General features: G+C 33.0%; 1 protein-coding gene across 1 annotated transcript in view; it reads right to left on the bottom strand.

The window, feature by feature from the left end:
• Positions 1 to 4,811: 4,811 nt before the first annotated feature.
• The window catches only part of LOC130674285 (uncharacterized), a 76,241-nt gene continuing 57,952 nt past the window's right edge, over positions 4,812 to 23,100 (bottom strand). The window contains exon 6 of the mRNA XM_057479579.1: positions 4,812 to 8,320. Within this exon, the coding sequence (XP_057335562.1) occupies positions 7,997 to 8,320 (324 nt within the window). The 3' untranslated portion in view covers positions 4,812 to 7,996. The remainder of the gene's footprint in view (positions 8,321 to 23,100) is intronic.

The raw sequence follows: 23,100 nt of genomic DNA, 5'->3' as shown, positions 1-23,100 counted from the left end.
CCCTGGACTTCGTTTTTGTCTACATTAATGACATCCTCATCATGGCAAGAAATGAAACAGAACATCAAGAGCATCTTCGAATAGTCTTCAAACGCCAGAAGGCTCATTCACTCAGCATCAACCTCAAAAAATTTATTTTTGGCCAGCCAGAAGTATATTTCTTGGGCTACGTCATCAACGCGCAAGGTTACAAACCTGTAACTGCCCGTATCAGCGCGATACTCAACCACGAAAAACCCGAGACGACAGAAGAACTTAGACGCTTCCTCGGAGTCATAAACTACTACAGACGCTGCATACCACAAGCAGCACACATTCAACTACCTCTCAATAACTACCTTCGTCGTTCCGTTAAAAAAGACAAGTCAAAAATCGCTTGGACTGAAAAAGCTGAAAAAGCATTTAACGACTGCAAACAAAAATTGGCTGATGTCACTTTCTTGGCATATCCATCTTCCACAGCACCTCTGACGTTAACAACTGACGCATCATCGACGGAAATCGAAGCTAAACTAAAACAACTCATCGACAACATCTGGCAACCGCTGGGATTCTTGTCACGTAAGCTCAGTCCGACAGAACAACGCTACAGCACCTATGACCGTGAGTTATTAGCCATTTTTGCTTCAATAAAATTCTTTTATCATTTGTTACACTGCAGAAACTTCATCATCAAGACTGACCACTAACCTCTGATTCACGTCTTCAAACAGAAACTCGAAAAAACCTTAGAACGACAGCTCAGACAACTGGAATACATCTCTCAATTTTCCACGGGCATAGTCTACGTGAAAGGCGAGGATAATGTAGTTGCAGGCGCTCTACCACGCATTCATACCATAAACATGTCAACCGTACTCAGCCCAGTAACCATACACAATGAATAACTCAATGATGAAGAATTACCAGATCTGATTCGGAACTCAACATCATTGCATCTTCAAGAACTGGAAGTCGAACAAGGTGTAAAAATTTCGGCAGACATCTCATCAGTTATAGTCAAACCGTACATTCCAACTTCAGTACGCAAATCCGCATTCAACACAATTCACAATCCAGCAGAGCCAAGTAGTAAGGCCACCTCAAAACTGCTCGGTGAAAAGTTTGTCTGGCCGGGCATCCGAAAAGACACAAAACAATGGGCTAGAGAGTGTCTTGCTTGCCAAAGAGTAAAAACTCACTGTCACACCAAACTCCAACCGAACCACATCGAAGTACCTGACTCCAGGTTCAACCATCTACCGGTAGATATTATTATTCTACTGCACGTCTCAGGCTATCAATATTGTTTAACTATGATTGATCGCTTCTCAATATGGCCGGAAGCAATTCCCATCAAAGGCATGACTGCAGACACAGTGGCAATTTATTCAATCAATGGATCTCTCGCTATGGTTCTCCCATCACCATCACATCAGACCAAGGAACTCAATTCAAATCTGCGTTATTCCAAGCTCTCACTCAACTCGTTCAAGCTAAGAAAACCCGCTCGACAGCATACCACCCTCAACTAAACGGCATCGTCGAACGTATTCATGAAATTCTGAAAGCAGCACTCTTGTGCTCACCGAAACCTTGGATTGACATATTGCAAACGGTACTGCTTGATCTAAGAACATCAATCAAGGAAGACATCCAGGCTACTCCAGCAGAAATATTATACGAAATATGCTTGAAAATACCTGGAGTGTTCTTCATCTCATCGGATCTACCACCTGATTTGCAAATATTCGTCGAGAAACATCAAGAATATTTACGTGGCATCCGTCCAACACCCACAGTGCACCACAATAAAGTTCAAGTGTTCGTACTAAAAGACCTTAAGGACTGCTCTCGCGCCTTGTTACGCTGTGGCCACATCAAAGCTCCGCTGGAGCCTCCGTATCAAGGCCCATACTAAGTTGTAGAACGACTTTTGGACAGACTGTTTAAAATAAAAGTCGATGAAGACGGTAAAAACGTCTCTGTTGACAGACTGAAACTCTGCTACATTAATAAGACTGACAAAGACTACGTTGAGGAACCATCGGAAATGTCTTATCAACTTGAGTCACATCACTGAGGCTCATCAATGGACAAGCTGTCTCGCACTTACAGTCACACCGTGACTATTAAATCACCCGCCAAAAGCCACTCGGGGGAGGGGGGCTGGTTGTGGTGGACTGGTAGCCTCGCTCACGCCTCTACTGCCGAGTTCACCTACGAAAGCTACCAAGACGCCGCCCTACTATCCGGAACCAAAAAGACACTTACAAAAAGCACACTAGCACCAAACTCAACACACATATACACCAACACATCCATACAGAGTCATTACAGCTTTAGCATCGTTACACGACAAGTGCAATTAAACCAAACCTAGTGAAACATTTAGTTGAATAATGTACTGTACGTTGATAAATAAAATAATTTATATATTTTGATGATCCTTGAGTTCGTTATTTAGTGTGTCTGACCCCCATAAAGACCACAAACTGGCATCATTATAAATGAGCCAGCCGCGTATGTCCCTGCAACGTCGTCTGCAGGGCACTTGGCCAAAGTCTGTTCCAGTGGGTCGACTTAGGGGATTTGAGGTAGGGCATTGCGCCTCCTAGGAATAACGCAGACTTCACCCTCAACGTAGTAATGGGAGTCTGGATGTAAAACATGAACGACAAAAGTCGTTACGTGATTTCTGGCCTATTGGTTGTCACGATGTCGGTTAACTAACTCAAAAATTCATTCACGAGCAATTGTACTGGGCTGGAGAATCGTCTCGTCACAAGCTATATACTGATCGTTATTTTAATTGAACCTGCGTAGAGATATTTTCAACGATTCCAATCACAAGAGTTTTTTTCCGTGTATATTGACAAGGAATGTAATAAATTGTTTTCAAACAAGAATGGACATCACCCGAAGTGTGTAATTATGTAATATCCCGTACCACGCATGATATTTCTCACATACCTGCATTGATGCTTGGAGCTTTAATACCTAGAGCCGGTAGAATGGACTAATTTGTTGTTAACATGAAGGCGATTAAGAACAAACTAAATATAATACGAAAGCAAGTCTGATATTGGCCTAGATAGGGGATAGTACGAAAAAAAAATGATTAAATTTCCATATGAAATAAATATGATTTAAAAATCGAGATTAAATAAAAAATATTTGAATTTATAATTTATTTTGAAGCAGATCTAATTTTTCGATCCAGGACAGCTGTTGATTCGGATGGTTATTGAAATTACATAAATATTTAGAAGTTCCCAATGATGAAATTCTAAAAGGGATGGGATGAAGTCAGAAACTAATTTCATGAGTAAAAACTGATCAGTTTTTACCTGCTAAATTGCATTGGCTTAGTGAGATGAACTTGTTTTGACAGTGGAGGTGATATGATAAACTTACTGTTTACAAAAAAGTAAAAGGAATAATGTGTCAATAAAAATACTCATTTATTATATATGTATGAATATTTTTCATTTATCATTAAAAATATGAATAATAAGAACCAAAATTAATAAGAAAGAAATGAAAGTATCACAAAACTGCAGTGTTTGCACCTTTTTTTTTAAACTTGAATAAAAGTTTATTCGTGACATTCAATTGTATTATTTATACAAAAAATCATTTTAGTGCTACGTATTTTGACTGTTAATTATTACCATTGATATATTATCTACATGTTCATTTCGATCTACATACTAAAAATTAAAAATTTTTTTCGGATATGATTTAACGATATAAATAAGCGACATATTTACATGTGATTTTTATTCATTTAAAAATAATTATTATTATTTAAGTAAAAGCCGTCGATACTCGTACACATAAACATTTTATGTATTAATATAAAATTATAAACAATTTATTGAAATCTACTGCCAAATAAAAATTATTCAAACAAAATACTGTTTTCTTCAATTAGTGTACGATACTCCACAAAAAATATTCAGAGATAACCATATATGATCATGAATACTCAGAACTGATCATATACGAAAAATAGCCCAAATTTGACCATATTCATTTACATTCATGACCATAAGTGTTCATATATGGTCACATGAGGATGAAGAATCATATATAGTCATATGTGTTCATATATTATTATATATGAACACATAGTACCCTATTTATTTATTCACAAGTGATCATACAGGATCATATTGATCAGACAAGATAATTTTTAGGATTTTGTCAGTTCTGAGCTTTCATATATTTACAGATATGAACATATGATCAAAAATAAACATGTGTGACGTTATATCCTATCCGAAAAATGTATATGTAAAAATCATATATCACTATATGTCGACATGTGTCCTAAATATACATAAATATATATTCGGACAAATAAACAATTTGTCACATAAATTTTTCCGTAGATATATTTTCGTGCGAGATATAATCATATATGATTGTGTTTGATCATACATAAATTTATATCTGATTATACCAAAAAATATATGATCACATTTGAATATTTTTACTCTTATAATTTCAATAATAATAACATTAATCTGAGGACCATTAAATTACTAAACTATTTAATAATATATATATAAATACAGTGATAAAATAAATAGATGTTACAATTAAAAAAAAAAGAAAACATTTTTTTTAATATACAACTAATGCATTTTTTTTACATTAAACTATTTATAAATCAGACATTTTTGAATTACGTTATTGTCGTTTAGTTCATTTACATGAATAATTAATCTTTATTAATATCTAAGTAATTGCTTAATTAATAACAATTAAATTTAATATTATTAGAAAAAATATAATTTATTAGTTATAATCATAATTATAATAATAATAATAATAGCAATATATATTTATGCATGTAAATATTATAATAATTATTTAATAATATAAAAACCTTTATTAAAATATATAAAAAGAAATAACGATTTGAGCAAATACGTATTTCTTAACACTAATTTCATTTATGTCATAATAATAAGAATAAAAAAAAAAGAAATTATTATTGCACGTTATTCTCATAGGACGTTTTATTAACCGTTTATTAATTAATCGCACTTAATAAATTATTGTTTTATTTATATTGGAGTTACAGTAGGAGATTTGTCATTTTTTTCATGTTCAACGTTGATTACTTTTATAAGCTTCGTTTTGTGTTAACTTGAGACAGATATATGGATATTATAATAACAATTTGAATGGCATGCAAAAAATTTTTTTAGAAACTGAGAGAGAATTCTTTTTGAATTTCAGATAACATGAGATTTATTATTTTTTAGAATTATTTTACTAGTTGATTTTCAAAACTTGATGCATTTTATTATTAATTAGATTTCATTTCTACTTAATAAATCCCAAGTCGAATTCTCGACAAAAAATTTTCAGATATGATTACGTATGATCATGGGTAAATTTTCAGGCCTGATAATGTACGAAAAATAGATCTGACCGTATATGTACAAACAATGCTGTAGATGATCATACACATATTTAGCTTACATTACAATATCAACTATTGTATAAAAATTGTGATACTTCCATGGAAAAATAATTTAGATCTTCGGCGATTTGAAACTTACATACAGTTAAGTTCTTTGGAGATCTGATTTATCCTTTTTTTCTAGATTTACGAAGAGAGGGACAAAAAACGGAAAATTACTAAACAAAAAAAAATCAAAATTCCGATTTTTACGGAGATTTCAAAACTTTATAAAACATTATTTTTTTAAATTGTAGATCCTAAGAGATTTTGAAGAATATGAATGAATTTAAATAGATCTACTCTGATCAAAGTAGATCTGAATTACGGAAAAATTCAATCTTTGGAGATCTGATTCGATCTAGTTGAATCCAATTTTTTTTTTCTCGGGCTTATCATGATCACATATGGTTATTTATATGCTAATAAAGCTTCATATATGATATCAAACATGACCATTAACAATCATACATGATATCAGCCCGGGGAAAACGATTTAGATCTGACCATGTATAATTATATCTGATCAGATCTGATTTTTCAGATCTGGCCAGATCTTTAAATTGTCTCTATCTGACGAGATCTGGACAGATCTGATCAGATATAATTATATGTGGCCAGATCTAAACCTTTTTTCCCGGGATCCCTATTAAAAAAACAAAATAAATTGCAAAAAAAAATAATATAGTTTTCATTCGATCCGAAATGTAATCTAACGTATTAGAAACGTTACTTAGAAGAGTTATACATGAATTTGATTGATGAAAAAATCCCGATGACTGCTGGGCTCGAACCTGCATCCTTCAGATCCAAAGTCTTTGACGCTATCCACTGCGCTGCTCCACGTATGTGATCGCGTGAATGTAAATAATCAGATATGAACAATTTTCATGATTATATCTGAGCAGATATAACAAGATCTGATTATGTTAATTGTTGTATTTAGTTCAGATATAGTTATATCTGGTCAGATCTTACGACATATACGCCGATCTGACTAGATATAATCATGTCTGACAGTCTATCTAGCCTAGATCTAATTATATCTCATTAGATCTGACCGGATATAAACGGTGGTTGGCCAGATATAATAAGATCTGATCATGTGTAATTATTAGTTCTGATCAGATATAAATGATCTGCAAAGATATAATTTTATCTGATCAGATATAATTTTATCTGGTCAGATCAAAATCATTTTCCCCGGGTAACTACGTAATCGGATCTGATCGAATCTGATGCTGTTGACAACTTCGATATAGTTATATCTGGCCAGATATGATAAGACCTTTTCATGTCTAATGCATTTTGCAATTCAGATATAGTTATATCTGTTTAGATCTGGCCAGATATGATAAGACCTTTTCATGACTAATGTATTTTGCAATCCAGATATAGTTATAACTGTTTAGATCTGATCAGATATGACTAGATCTGATCATGTCTGATGAATTTTTTAACTCAGATATAGTTATATCTGTTTAGATCTGATCAGATATGACTAGATCTGATCATGTCTGAGCTATTTTTCAACTCAGATATAGTTATATCTGTGTAGATCTGATCAGATATGACTAGATCTGTTCATGTCTGATGAATTTTTCAACCCAGATATAGTTATATCTGTTTAGATCTGATCAGATATGACTAGATCTGATTATATCTCAAATCCCATATCTAACCAGATATAAATAGATCTGATCAGATATAATTAGATCTGACCAGATATAATTATATCTGGTCAGATCTAATCCGTTTTTCCCGGGAGATGTAATCATATATGGTCATACCTTTATAGGTATAAATTCATTCATGATCATATGTGAATCTCATATCTGAAAATACCTGGACAAATGTGACTTTATTTGATAACTTTTACCCATGTACTCATATATATGTAAAGCATAATTTAACAAGTTACTTTTTCTATTAAAAATTTAATAATAATTTAACATTCTCATATAAATTTAAAGATATTTTTTTCAATTTAAAAATTAATTAATCCCAATTTTTATAACAATCACGTTTATTCGCAGTTATTATTTATAACATAATTTAATTTTCATTTATAGTCTCAATATGAGGAATCATGACATTTCTCCCTTACGGCAAAAAATAAATTTTAAACAAATTAACTCGTACGATTTAATGATAATTGGTATTGACATTTATTTAATAATTACCAGTATTAATCACTTATAAAATTAATAATCATACAATATAGACAAAAAATATATAAATATATATTCAATTATTTATTTATCTTTATTGTCAGAGAATCGTTCAATATTCAAGGCACTCATGACATTCATTAAACACATTAATATTAATAATAATAACAACTAAATTAGGTACTGAATTGGGCGGAGTCTCCATAAAACCAAGTCTTAAATAAACAAAAACAAATTATTGTTATTGTTTAATTGGTTTTTTAAAAACGATATCCGGTTTACGGACAGGACGAGAAATTCGTCTCTCGATTCTGAGAGCACGATTTGGATCGACGTCAATAACACCAGGAGTCTCCGCCATTGTTTGTCAATTGCCAGTGCTACTGGGTCGTCTTCCAGTCGTCGTTTGTATTGTTATTGCTCCTGCTGTCGTATTTCCACTGGAATTTATATTTACAGGATTTCCACTTGCATTTATATTTGCAGTAGCATTTGCTGTTGCATTTAAAACTGGCAGTGGCGTTTGATGACAATGGGCACAATGAAGACATACTGTACAGGCGCCCAATTTACGTGCCAACATGGCGCGTAATTTTAATGCCGGTCCCAGCTTCATAGCTATCGGCCCAGTCAAATGTTCCTCCGAGAGAAGCGGCAACGATGCGCCATCTATACGGTGCTCTTGGAAGTTCTGTAACATTAATTGTCGAACATGAATATGGAATAGTTTTATTGTTATTATTAATGATATTAATCGTAATGATAATAATGGGAATAATGAATACATAAGATAAATTATGTTTAATATTATCCAACGAAATGGCTCGCGTGCGAACATAACCAAGCCTAGGTCAGCCGAACATGAACTTTCAATGGATCTTGACCAAGACTAACCTCTTTAGTGGCATATCCGACAGACCTTTCACTACTAGGTGTGTCGGAGTTATCTTTATTATAAAACAACTATTTCACCTACACAACAACTGCTCGTGTGTGTAGAAAAATTCATTATTAAAAATGGATAATAATAGTTATTAGTCTAATTGTTAATTGTTGTTTATTGTCATTGTAGGAGATGTTTGAGGTATTATTTTTTTTTTGCTTGTGTTGATTAATATTTTAATTGACAGTAGTAATTGGGAGGGATAAATTCAAGAAGAAATTCGCAAATAATTATAAATCAAAAGTAAAAATTTGTATTATGATAAATATTCTACATAGCCTTCAGTCAAAAATAAATAAACAATTTTAATTTATTCACAAAAAGTCTCTATGAACCCAGTTAAAGAGTCTCAGACATTAAGGCTGCAGTTTTTGACCATATAAAAAACCCGTTATTAATCCCCAATTTAATCAGATGTTGGTCACATAATTTAATTTCTAGTAATAGTTATTATTACAATAAAAAAGATCAAAATGATCGAAAGTTCATTATTTCGAAGAAAATTGTATCTTCTTGAAAAAATTTTGAAATTTTCAAACGTCTTGTACAAAATTTGAATTAAATTTTCGATTAAAACAAAAAAAATAATCATCATATTGCAATAAGTTTTAAAAATACTCCAAACTATTCTTGAAATAAACTGATTTTTATTTTTACTTAGCATAAAATTTATTTCTCTTTTAGTATTCAATTCATATTAAATATCCATAAATAAATTCATATTGAATACCATTAAAAAAATAACAATTGCGTTGATAGATATTACTCGTTGTTGTAAGGTCGTTTTGAATTAGTCTCGCAGTTAAAATAGCCCTGATTGCATCCTTCCTAAGATGGAAGCTCACCATCTACAGTAACAGCAGGCGATAAAATATATATATTCATCCATACATATATATATTTATATATAGCATATATATATAATATATATATATATAGCATAGCGTGTCAGTGAGCTGAAAGATTTCTCGCTTCAAGTGAACAAAAAAGAGTTGAAGTACAGCGGAAAAAGCGATTCATTCACAGCTCGAGGGTAGCGGTGGCGGCATTTGCCAAGGTGTATACCAAGAATAAGGTGGAACGTAATTGCAGCAGCCAGGTAACATCAACAACGGCTTCAACATCAGCATCAGCATCAGCATCACCACTACTAGTACCAGCACCGGCACCAGCACCAGCACTAATACCAATACCATCAGTACCTTCAGCAGTATTACCTTGCGATATTAAGGTTTACGGTAATGTAAGAATTGATTCTATATATATACACCGAACCGCGAGTAGAGAAGGTGGCATGCCATACTTATTCGCGGAATACAAGTAAAGCCGCTTTTATGAATGAAATATTCAGCTTGTAATGTGACTTGTGCACGCAACTCAGCTAAGCCAACCGGTCTCAATACATACTCGTTCATTCTTTTCAGTCAAAGAAACAACATCCATGCACACACACACATGCTCACATACACACATCAATATTACTTATTTATTAAACAGATATCCATTAAATATGTATCGAAAAAATAATAAAACATTTAAACAATATTCCTCTTTATTATTTAACGATCTTTTAACATGATACCACTCAAGATCGAGACACGTGTTCGCAAGTAATCATGGTTATTTTATAATGCATAAAAAATATTAATTATGAATTACAAGAGCTGCAAGGGGTTTAATGATTGGCATGTTAACTATGGCCTTTCTACCCTATGAACCTAGACCTTGAATATGTCTTTACATGGGTTTATATATGTATACAAGTATACGTGTATAGTTATTCAGAGGCAGCGTGAATTTACGAGAGTGTCTTGGGCGCGCGCAGCTGCGCGGTTGCGAGTATATATCATCTTCGTGTTACACCGCGGGCGACCGTTGCACTACTCTCTTCTTTTAATGTACAAGAAGAACAAGAACAAGAAAAATAAGCGAAATAAGAATAAGAATAAGAAGTCTTCTCTTGTAGGACCGAACCGAGACAACCTGTATTTTCTCCACCCAGTTCCAAACTCTTACAACCGTGGGCAACTGAGCTTTATACCGCATCAATTATACATCGTTTTCTCAAACGCATTATTAGTGTAACACCATACACACTTGGTAGTTGTTGTTGTTAATATTATTCAAATTTATCTGATTGGTGAATAGATTTTTCAGTAAGCATGTCGTTAAATCAGCAGCCGTATCTAAAAAAAAATTTTGATAAAAAAAGTGTCTTAATAAAATAAAAGAGATAGAAATACCTAACGGATATTATATTTCTTATGGCTTGAATTCTTGACCTCGCGAGTGGTCGCAACCTCTTGAAGAACAAGTATAAGAAGGAGAAGAAGCTGTTGCCCGGAACTGTCGAGCATATTCTAGAGCAGTGACCTTAGCTAAGAATTTCCTCGGATCGATGAACCTGACCGTAATCAATAGACGAAAGAATAGTTGCTTAAAAAAGGCTGCGCCGATCTAGAGTAGAGTAGAGTGGAGCAGAATGAATTGTCCTGGCTACATAACATCTACGATGATCTTAATGTTGAAGCTAGTATAAAGACAATTGGGAACAGAAGCACTATAATAACAAGTATGAGGTGAGTTTGCGTGTATGACCGTATGGGTGCGCCGCTAAATGTCGAGAATGTGTATCTAAAGTGATCAGCAGACGAGTATGCGTGCACAGCAGCTGGGTTAATACAATTCAATCGTTAGTGGGTAGTAGTAGAGATTGGATAGGATGCTGGAGAAATGTTTTGTGAAGCTGTATTGATACCTACGCCACTGTGTTAACCGAGAAGAGGACCAGTGACCCGCCACGCCCTGTCGAGGTCGGTGGTTTCCAGCCAATGCTGAGACTATCTAAGCCGCGGGCACTAACCTAACCAGATCAACAACATCCTGCCCTCTCTAGTGATCTTCAACAATTATTTATACATACGCTTAAGAATTTAACAAAAATGTCAGCTGACAATCTTCTTAAGGATAATAACTTAATTGAATTAAAGAAGCTATAAAAATCTAAGCGAAGGTTCAAGTAATTGAAATAAGAGTTTGCAGCAACAGAAGCAAGTGTATTAATTGCTCATCAACATTAATGAAGGGTTTATAACCAAGTATTAGCATAACTAACTGGTTTGAGAGGTAATGAAGCTAAGATGTACGGATGGTGTGGTATAAAATCTAGTGTATCTTTGTTGCAATTTAAAGTTGCTGAAGAAACGATCTGTAACTAAAGAACGGGCGTTGTACGCTTTAAAAGCGTTGACGTTCGAAGAAAATGGACTACGGAATTCCACAACAAGACAGATCGCTTTTCAAGCTAAGCTTTGAGAATTCGTGGTATGCTAATGGTATAGTAACCGGACTGCATACGCACTGCTAAAGTTTGTTTATCGATTTAAAATAACCGCTCGTAGGCCGTGAGGGCAACGCTGAATAATATTAATCCGTGGGGGTGCTCTCTATCAGTGAGCTGAGATAACTCGGCTGATTAATGCCACGACGCAATAAGTCGCCATTAAATATATTTTTATTTTATTTATATGGTCATAGGTGCCGCCAAGCGATACAAACTAGTCGGAACGATAAATCTATATAGTCCGATTCGGCACGCTCGGAAATCATAACTCATGGGAGTAAATAAAAATCTAAATTGCTGGCTAGCTTGCTTTTTAATTTAAGTATCCTTGATGACACTTATTACTGATTACTGATTACTTATTGCTGATCGGTGATTACTAATGCCTGCGTCTATTAGGAGAAAGGATGAGTCGATACTAAAATAGATGCAGGATAGCTTCTCTTCTCTATCAACGAAGCTTATCGTCACGATTTGTGTGATGTGCAATCTGTTTAGTTTTTTTTTTTTTTTTTTTTTTTACCAACCGGTATATATTCTGATACTAAAATGTAGACTTGTGACTTGAGACTCAAGACTTAGTACTTTTTTCTTTTTTCTTTTTTAATATAAAACACGACATGCCAGCAACTGGTGCATATCCGTGTCAGACAATTCGTGCATGACGTAATAATTTTCTTGTGATTCTTGTGATCCATTCCCACACCACATTCTTCCTAAGATCGAGTCACAATATCTCTATCTAAACTTACTTCACTAAATGTGGATTCCATGTGGGTGCGCCACTTATTGCACGAACCATAAATTTAATGTCATCAATTATTTATCAAAATCATTTGATTTGATAATATTTTTTTCTGGAAGATGGATTCTTAAGCTTTAACGATATCCTGCAGCATTTGCATCCTGATGTTGTAGTTTTGTTGGTATATAGAAGCCAAGATGACACGATAAGAGTGATTGACTCTTGAAACGAGTCCAACACTAAGAGGACTTGTCTGATGTCCTTAAGTGCCATTGCGTGTGCGTATAAATGTTGATGAGTGCGTGCTTCTTACCTGGGTGACTTGCTTATTTTTTAATCATTTTCTTTATCCTACCTTTTTACTCTTTATCCTACTTATAACATTTTTTTTTTTTTATGCAAGTCCGGCCATAAAGTCGAGCTTGCTCTTGAGTCTTCAATTAGCTTCCCAGCGCCGGTCGTTAAATTTTTATGTTTTACTCAACGGCTAAAGTTCTCCGGCAGGATTTCACCAAGACGTCAAATAGGATTTTCTATAAAGCATTTGGTTACCATAATTATTTACCTAAAACGGAATATCTTGAATCGGTTGAAGTTATCAAGGATGTGTGTTTAAATTACACACGTGACATCAGCAGTACACGTTTATAAACAGTGATATTTTAAGCACCAGGTGTGAATACACACAGCTGAATACGAATTCGATCGTAATGTATTATCTTATTCGTATTCGCTACTCGTGCTCACGATTCAACAGCAACTGAGTTTTTTGTTTTCAGTAAACGCGGAATATCTCACAACTCACAGCTCTCTCAGCCCATAGCATTTGCAACCAAACGTTCTCACATGCTTTACAACAAACTTTACAACAAACCTACACACATAACTACTAAATGTCTGAATATAATTCAACTGTTAGCTGATCTAATGTCTCGAGTTAAGTATAATATTTCTCATCCTTTTTATAAGCGTCTATCACAAGTAATGTCATCAGATCAAAATTAAACCAACTATTGAAAGCCCCTATTCGGTTCGAATACTGATTTTTATTTCAATTTCGATTTCGATTTAGATGTTAAAATAAAAAGTATGCCGAGAATACAGTCTAAGCTAAGGGGAAAGTGTCCAGTCAAGTATAAAGTCCACGGCCTCACTCGGAGTCCTTGCAATGACCTCCGTTGAACTCGACATGTGCAATGTGGAAGGTGGTAGGAGTTGAGCCAATGTCGTTAAGCGTATGTTGTCTTGCTGTTGGTAGTGGTGAGACCTCCAGGACGGAGGAAGCCTTATCGCGGTATCTACTCTTGTAGGCATGCACATGAGAGTACTCTGAAGACATGGTCCTAAGTCCCTCAGAATACTCCGCCACTGGGTGCTTTAACTTTTCTCTGCTCTTCTCTTCTCTTCTCTTTGCTTGGCTATTATACAGAGAAAAAGACAAAGACAAAGAAAGAAGTAGACAAGAAAGAAATAAAAGTAACAGCAGGAGCCAGAGCATTGATACAAGATACTGCCACGTGTTACACGGTGTTCGCCACCACGAGGTCCACATCCACATCTAACTTGTACCTGCGACAATAATGGATCGATCTTTTGTGTTTCCAACGGCCTTTTTTTATTTTGTTTTTCCTTCCGGAAGGAGACACGCTACTAAATTCAGTCTTTCCAGGTTCTGTTGTAGGATTGACTATACTGCAGATTGCATACTACAGAGTACAGACTAGGAATGAGATTGTATGCCTGTGCGATAGTAGATTGAGATATTTAACATCCAGAAGTTAAGCTAGAGAAATAGTTAGATCTGTTATCGTAGAGAGTGTCCCGTGCGGTAATTTGTTGATGCTAGTGGTGCTATGTCTTGTAGAAGGCTTGGAGACTGCTGGGACAGACATTAATGCTGTCTATTTTGCTTCCTATATAGACGTTTCTGGGTCCACAAGTAGATGAGGCGGTTGCAGAGGCTTATAAGGAGATGAAACACTTTTAGAGGGAATCAGAACAGACTTGAGCGGGTAAACTTTGCGACATCGATCAGTGTCAACTCTCTTATCCCTTTTTCTTCATGAAGGTTGACATTTAGTGCCGTGGGTGGTTGGGCGCGACGGAGACACCGAGCTCTGTGTAAATGTCAGGGGCCAATCGCGTTCCTCAATATGTGTGTTTTCAATTAAAAAAAAAAAATCTCTGGTTGTTTTATATGTGGGTTCAAATGTGTGAGTATGTGTATGTGTGTGTGAGGGGGGAGGGGGTATGTGTGTATTGTGGATAGAGACTAAGTGAAAAGTAACCATGTAAATTATACTCTCAAGGTTTGTTGCTACTAGTAATGTTGAAGCAGCTAACCCTTGGCTGGTTTTACCCGCAACACACGATCAGCCAAGCCTTTGAGCTAACTCAATATCTTATTCTACTGTCCCACGGATATTTTATTCATTTATTATTCGTCTGCAATCGTCATTGATCAAGTATATGTTACGCGAGGTATGAAAGTGTTAATGAGCCGCGCCCAAACGCTCTGCCGAGGTATCGATACTAATTTTATGGAAAAAAGGTGGGTTTTATGGGATTCATAAGTACTATTTTATTTTTATTATTGATCAACTTGAAGATTCGTACATAATTTCTTTTTTTCTTAAAAATTCTAATAGCTATATTTTGATAATTTTTTTTTTCTCACATTAATTATGAAAAAATCAATCAAAATAGAAAAAAAATTCAGGCGCGAGTATATGGCTCTTAGATACGCAGAGATATAAATTTATATATTCCAATAAATTTACAAATTAAAAAATAATAAAAATATTTATAAAAAATTATTATTGTACCCCGGTAACATATTTCATTATGAATGTACTTAATAAAATACATCCACAAGTTTGATGTAGTTTATTGTGGACAATTGTGTTCAAGTGAGATGTGGATCCACCACGTGGTCGGCAAAGTATAAAAGGCTCTCAAGTGAAAAAAAATTCATGCTCGGTGCACGTTTAGGTCAGCGAGGTCACAAAATGCTCGTGTATTTAAACCACAACCACTTCGGAATGCCCAGTCCACATAAAAGCACACACAACTCGCAATCGAACTGAAAAGAATAAAGTTAAAAAAAAAATTATACTCAGTCCACTTCTTATTACCATATGCCCTTATACTTTCCTCTCTTTATCCCTCTTTTCTCTTCCTTCACTTCTTTCCTGCGTAGTCGCGGTCAGTGTCGCCATAACTCTCATGTAAATAATATAAATTGACTAGCGAGATAAATCCACTCGAGTCGCGTGTATAATGCTAATGCAATCATGTTCACGCAATTTTAACAATCGCGCTTAAAGATTGAATTTAAAATATAAATTATAAACTTTAAAATTTATTTAAATAGTTTAGATTGCGAGTGAATAAATATCAGCTACAGATAAAGCTTAGAATTTAATAGAACTAGAATAGATAAAGTTTAAAAGAAGCGAAGCTAAAAGTAAGTGAAGGTAGCAGTTTTAAAGAGAGTTAGTGATCCACTTGAGTACAGCAAGAATCGATCTGATCGGTCGATTTATTGCTAATTATCGATGCACATGGGGTGACGAGTGTAGCTTCAGCCACTTGCCAGTTGCCGGTTGCCAGTTGCCCGTCTATAAGAGTTTAACTCTCGCTGATTGTAAAGAGAGTTTGTTTTATTTATTTACAATCCTATCAGATAACACATGAATATACAAATACAAATACACGAGCTGATTGTGCAATTAAAGTTGTTTTATACAGCAAGTACAGATATAGCTACAGGTACAAATACAAGTATAGGTATAGGTATGATTAAAATCGATGAGTAACAATTGGCGTTGTTTTAAAAGCCACGAGTGCTCTTTACTTAGCAAACTTCTTCCTGATCCGAACTCCGAACTAAACCAGACAAACATCAAGACAAACATTTTTAACTGATTTTGCGTCAGTTGCTTTCCCCTCTATTCAAATGCCGTTGTTTGTAAATTCTCAAAGACTAACAGGGAAATAATTGACATGGATAACCAACAGTTTAACTTTACAACCGATTGTTGTTATTTATACGTGAACGCGGAAAACTACAAAGTCGATTTAAGAGAAAATAATTAATTACTTGGACAATCATTGTTTAATTAAACAATGCTTTGTTATAAGGAATTTGTTGATACTGATTGAATCGCTTGACATTTTTAGGGACAAGGTCGAGTCTTGTGTATTGAAATTACTATCTGTCACTTGTTAAATTATTGCTCGAGGCTTCATTTTAATAATTAATTATCATCTTTTTCATCGCATGGATTGGTTTTAAGAATGTTGCTACCGATCGAGGTTTATGAGCTGTTTGAAGGTCCAATAAAAAAGAAAATAAAATTTTTAGTTTATTTAGCTGTCGAACTTTGATAATAAATTGATATTTTATTATTAATGATAAATCAACGAATGAGATAGTTGTTGGATAGAAAATTTACTGCTCGATAACTTTATTTATTATAAGAAATACAGTAATGTCAATAGTCTAAAAAATATAACCGATTTAGGAAATAAAAAATAATCACATATACGTACGTTTGTACTACTTGTAACTTTGATGATAAATTTCTACAAAGCAATAAGAGTAAAGTAGATTGAAACTATGATTATTAAATAGGAAATTTTCTGCTCTACAATTTTGTTTTTATAAAAAAAAACGCTAATCTCAATAGTTTGGAAATTATTGACGAACTAATAACTGTTACACACGGAGAAAAATGAGACTCAAAAATATATGAAATGATAATACCGTACGGTAATACGGAAATAGGAAGTACATAGAATTTTATTTTATTTTTTTACTTAAAAAAATAGTATTCTGATCGATTTCAAGATCTTGACATTAAAATTAAAATAACTAGAAAATATTGCGGAATTCGAGAAAACTTTATCAGAGATGATTTGTAAGGAATAAAATTGTCTACAAAAAAGACATACTGACATTTTATGATAAGTCTGATAGTTTCGCCGAAAAAGTAAAAAGATCTCGAAATTTACTGTAAATTTGACTTCGAACTCCAATAATTTTTGAACAGATGAATTTATCAAAAAATGATAAGAAACTTTTTTTTTAGATCGTCGAATTCTCTACAAAAACGAATCCTGAGCTTATCTGTACAATGAGCCATTGCCGAGGTATGAAATTCATGACTTAAAATTTTTTTTCCCCATGTTATTTAAGTGGGAAATAGAAAATCGCGATGAGACACCTGTTTATATCTATTTTAAGGGCTCATCTTTTAACAGGCATCTTATTTCACATCCTTGCAACTATTTAATAGGAGACTTCGAGAAACTAAAAATAGTCGATTTTTTTGAATCAGTCTAATATACATGTATAATATGGATAATGGACAGATATTACCCACAATTTTGTCCCTTAAAAAAAGAGCCTAATATTGATAGTTTAAGTTTTATAGCCGATTTTATAGAAATCAAAGACATAAATTGATTAAAAATGTGATGACCAAATAGGAAATTCACTGCTCTAGATTTTTGTTCGTTGTAAAAAATACACTAATATTATCTGTTCGACAGTCATAATTGGAAATTAATTAGAGTCGAGTGAAATCAATAAATAACTTGCGGGACAAGAATAAGAGATCAAATCTAAAATCTAGTTTCATTTGCAGAACCGTATGTAAGTCATCAGCTTGTTCTTTTACGTACAAATGTCATCTCAGTTTGATTTTTATCGAGTTTATTTTAATAAAACTCGACTCTTGACTCTCTGAAGATCGGATTATTTATAATCACCTAAAAGTCATCCGAATAATTACTGGATTAATTGACAAGTGATATTAAAATAAAAAGAAATAATACGTATCTCCGTTGAAATTATTTTTGAATAAAAAAAATAATAAATAATTTGAGAACCGGTAATTCGTAAAAAAACAGGAACAGAATATGAGAGAGGATATGTAACATTAATTTGGGATTAACGTCGAGTGCAACAGGGCGTTCACGTAGTGTCTTATATCATCTCTGTGGATACAATTATATTGTATTGGGTTGCAGGGTTTTAGATCGACAACCAACGACAAACCGCTCTCTCGTGGTCAATCTACTTGAATTAAAGCGTAAGAATGAGATAGGAAGAGAAAAACGAATGCATAAAGAGGTGTATCGAGATCACGACGCGTGTGGTCCTGGTAGAGGTTAACGCTGTCTTGGTTTATTTGTTGATTTTAAATAAAATAATATTTAAATACCATTTGACATTAATCTTATTAATTATTTACAATGCAATTGTTGCTGTTGCTATTGTTATTTTTATTTATTGAAAGAGTGTATGTACTCGACTGTGAATTAAACGGGAAATAGTTAATGTCGATTTATTGAAGATCGGAGTGGATGTAACATGGAATAATGAAACGAAACGACGGGTCTTGTGTGTGGCGGCTTGCTCAATGTATATAAATAAATATACAGCCGATGAAACCAAGAGAGCTGGTGTTCATGTCAGAGTGTTGAATTGAAACGATATCGGTACACTCTAATACACAACAGCAAGCGTGGGTGCTCTGCTGGATAAGTTAGACTCGGATAAATCAATGATTACATCGGCAATTAATCAAATTGTACGTTCATAAGGGGTTAAATATATATTTTAACTTACGACATACGTATATGTCCACATTTCAACTTATTAAATTACTGGGATTATATTTTTTTTAGAGATAAATATTTTATTTAAAGCCATTCTCTATGGTATATTTATAAAGAGTAGTTTTAAAAAGTATAACGTTCATCTAGACTAATTTAAATCATGTTCAAGTTTTGTAAAATAATTTTTAAAAATAATTAAAAAATTTTTTTTTTGTCAGAAAAAAGTGTGACCGTTATGTAAAGAATATTTTTAAGAGGATTTGCCATCTATTCTCTTTCTCACACACATGTGAACAAACGAGACGGTCCTTGTTGCACTTACATTAGCAAATGGAAATTTCAAATGAGTCGTTCTCAGACATAAACTGAAATTTCCAAACGAAAAGCATTTCATATTTCATTCGATAAATAATAACTTTACGTAACGAATGAAATATTTTATTTAATGATTTGGGTCTTTATCTATGAAAACGGTTCATTTGAAAATTATCTATTTCATTCTCTTAATGTGTTACATTTATACAGAATAAATTTTAGAAACCTCGGTATTTGTAAGTACACTGTAAAAAGAGCGGTGTTAAAATGTAATACCACCGATTCAAACGGTGCAATTTGGTGGTGTTAAAATACCGATGTTAAATCGGTATAAAAAGAAAAAATTCCATGTATAGAAATTAGAAAAAAAATGTATTACATTTAGAAATATATAAAAATGTAATGAATATTTTCTGAAGGAAATTTCAATTTTGCTATGTACTTATTTAAATAATTATTTATGCTATACGTAATTTGTTTAAAAATTACACAGTTTTACGCCTACTATTTCAATCACACCAATAATTTAATTAATTAATAGAAACACTGTTTAACTGTAGTAATCGCTTAAGTGAAAATCATAAAGTAAAATATTTTCAACTCTGAAAAATATTTAAACACCGGAAAACTGTTTTTACACGGGTAATGAATATTTACACCGGCGGCGGTGTTATTTTAACACCACTTTCGGTGTTGAAATTTAACACCTACACCGTTTGGGCTTATCTTGGTTTTTTTTTTACAGTGTAATTGAAAGAAGGGATAAAATAATTTTTTTTCTCTATTTTTAAAATCCAAATACTGCACATCTTAAATGCTTATGTAATATCACAAAATTCGGAGAACTTCGCTAGATTAGACAGTAGTGTATCAAGGTGTAGTCGGTAATTTGTAGACAGAGATTTTCTTTGCAAGAAAAACTTAGCCGAAGATATCTGATAACTCCTGTTTAAAATGATTTTCTGTCAGTATTGAATGTAACGGTAGCTATGCATCAGTAATGCACCCCTATGCTTTGCATTTGGAAGTTCAAAATGTAACATTTTAATCAATCAAATTAACAGTTTTTATTAAAATATAAAATATTACGCTTATGTAAAGTATCACATGCAAAATTACAAAAAAAGGAATTTTTTCCTTAAAAGAATTATAAAGAACCTTTAACGCATACAATTATTATTTAAAAACAACAATTTTAATTAGGAAAAAAAAGTAGAACGATAAAAAAATTCCGAAGCTTAAACGACGTATTAAACGTGAAGAAATATTCGCACGTCCCCACGTGTTTATGGAAGAATAATTTAAAATGTATATTTTTTTTTTTTATATCCAAAAAATGCAGAAGCTAAAAAATATATATATACACATATATACAAAGAGGTAGATAACGAATGAGCAAGAGGTCTCGCGATTAATTTTGATTAAACAGACGAAACGATCAGAGTGCCCGCGAGACAACTCGGCAATTCCTTAGTGAGCCCAAAGTAAGGTAGCCAGGTTATTTTATTTTTATTTTTATTATCATCATCATTATTTTATTTTAGTAAGCATTTTATTATTATTATTATTTTTATTTTTATTTTTGTTTAGTCCGTCTTCACGAGGGTAATTACTTCTAGTCGGTGATGGTGTACGTCCTTTCATTCTCATTCAACATAAACTACAGGCTTTGATCGTCCCTTGTATATCTCGAGACTCTGCCGAGGATGTACTCGATAGCCAAACTTATAATTTGATGGTTAATTATATAAGAGTCTCCCGCGATTCGTCGAGCCACTGGGCGGACACGGTGACGTGCAGGAATGCCTCTGGTCTACCCTCAATCCAAAGATACTTCCATGTCTTTTTTCTTTCGTTTTTTTTTCTTTAGCTTTAGCATCAGCTCCAACTTCTGCTTCTTATTTATATTTTTTTTTCAAGTGATGACGAGTCAATGTGTATCACACAAGTCGATCGACAAAGTAGTGGAGGACAAGAAAACGAAGATGAAGAAGAAGAAGAAGAAGAACGAGAATATACAACTCGTTTTTTGAGGTCGACATCACAAACTCTTTTCCATACTTTGAATCATGATCTAGAGCAAATGTCCGGCAATTAAACTTTTTATTTATAATTACAACTGTTACACTTTATATTATTTTATTTATTTTTAATTATCTGCGTAGAGGGATCAAGATAACTCGGTTTATTTATAGAAAAACAATTTTATTAACAGCAGGTAGAAAATATTTTGCTACTGATATACCCTCTGAATTACGCAGTATTAATGACTCTTGGTATATTATATTCCTTGTGTCTGTATATTTATAAGTATGAGAACACTGCGGGATATCGGATATTAAACTCAAGATGTGTCAAAATAAATTTTTCCCTCGTGTTTTAGTTTGGAATTTTTTAATAATTATCCTTTTTTTTTTTTGTTGCTTTCAAAATTCATTTCGCTCAGACTATTCATGGTACTTTGATTATTATAATTTTTTTTTGTGACTGAAGATTTGATTGAAATTTCGAGTATAAAAAATTAAATATTTAAAGATAATTTTTTTACAATCAAAATACAGAAATTAAGTAAGATATGATAAATTTTGAAAAAATATTTTTTTTAAGATTAATGGTAATATTATAATAATTTCTTTTTTTTAATTGTAGGACTAAGTGTGACAAATTATTTGAGCACAAATACGCGTCTAGTAAATTGTGATATTTTAGAAAATTTCGCCTTAATTATCTTAATTCTAAGAGTAGCTTTCAAACATATCATATTAGGTTCAAAAGGTCATACATATAAACGAGACTGGGGCAAAACGAGACTCCATTTTTAATACCAAAAAATTGTCTGAAAAAATTGTAAAATTAAAATCCGTTCGGTGAAAGAAACTTTTGATAAAATTTCATAGTGTTACAGAACCGTGTAAAGTTCTCTCAAATTTTATATCAATTCACAAAACTTAAATGCCTCGAATATTTAGAGTTTATAAAATTTCATGATGTTTTATTTTAATCATTGCTTCTTTTACGATATATAATTATATGTCAAATTTTATTTATTACATATGTTGTATGACCTATTATGAAATTAAAAGTTGTTTTAAAATTATATAAAATTTCATCAAATCGTATAAAATTTATTTTGAAAGTTTAAAACTTTATGATCAGCAGCAAAGATTAAGAATTGGAAGGACCTACGTTCGAGCCCAGGATTTTTTTTAAATCGACCGTATTGTCCAACCTGATCAACTTGCCCTAATTTTTCTAAGAACCATAACGAAGTATTTTTAAACAGAAAAAGTTATTTTTTGTTTTAAAAACTGTCTCATTTTGTCCTGGCCTTCTCTATACATGATAAAATGCGCCCTATCATTACAACAGCGACCAAAATTCTTATTGAACCCTGATAATATTTTGGTAGCTTTTACAAGGGGTTATTACTTTGATAAAGTTTGAAGATGCGCAAAGTCGATTAAAACGGCGGTAATTTAAAATTTAAAATTTTTCTTT

The sequence above is a fragment of the Microplitis mediator genome, chromosome 9 (assembly GCF_029852145.1).
Source record: "Microplitis mediator isolate UGA2020A chromosome 9, iyMicMedi2.1, whole genome shotgun sequence".
In the NCBI taxonomy this organism is placed as follows: domain Eukaryota; kingdom Metazoa; phylum Arthropoda; class Insecta; order Hymenoptera; family Braconidae; genus Microplitis; species Microplitis mediator.
This window is presented reverse-complemented; position numbering and strand designations above follow the sequence as displayed.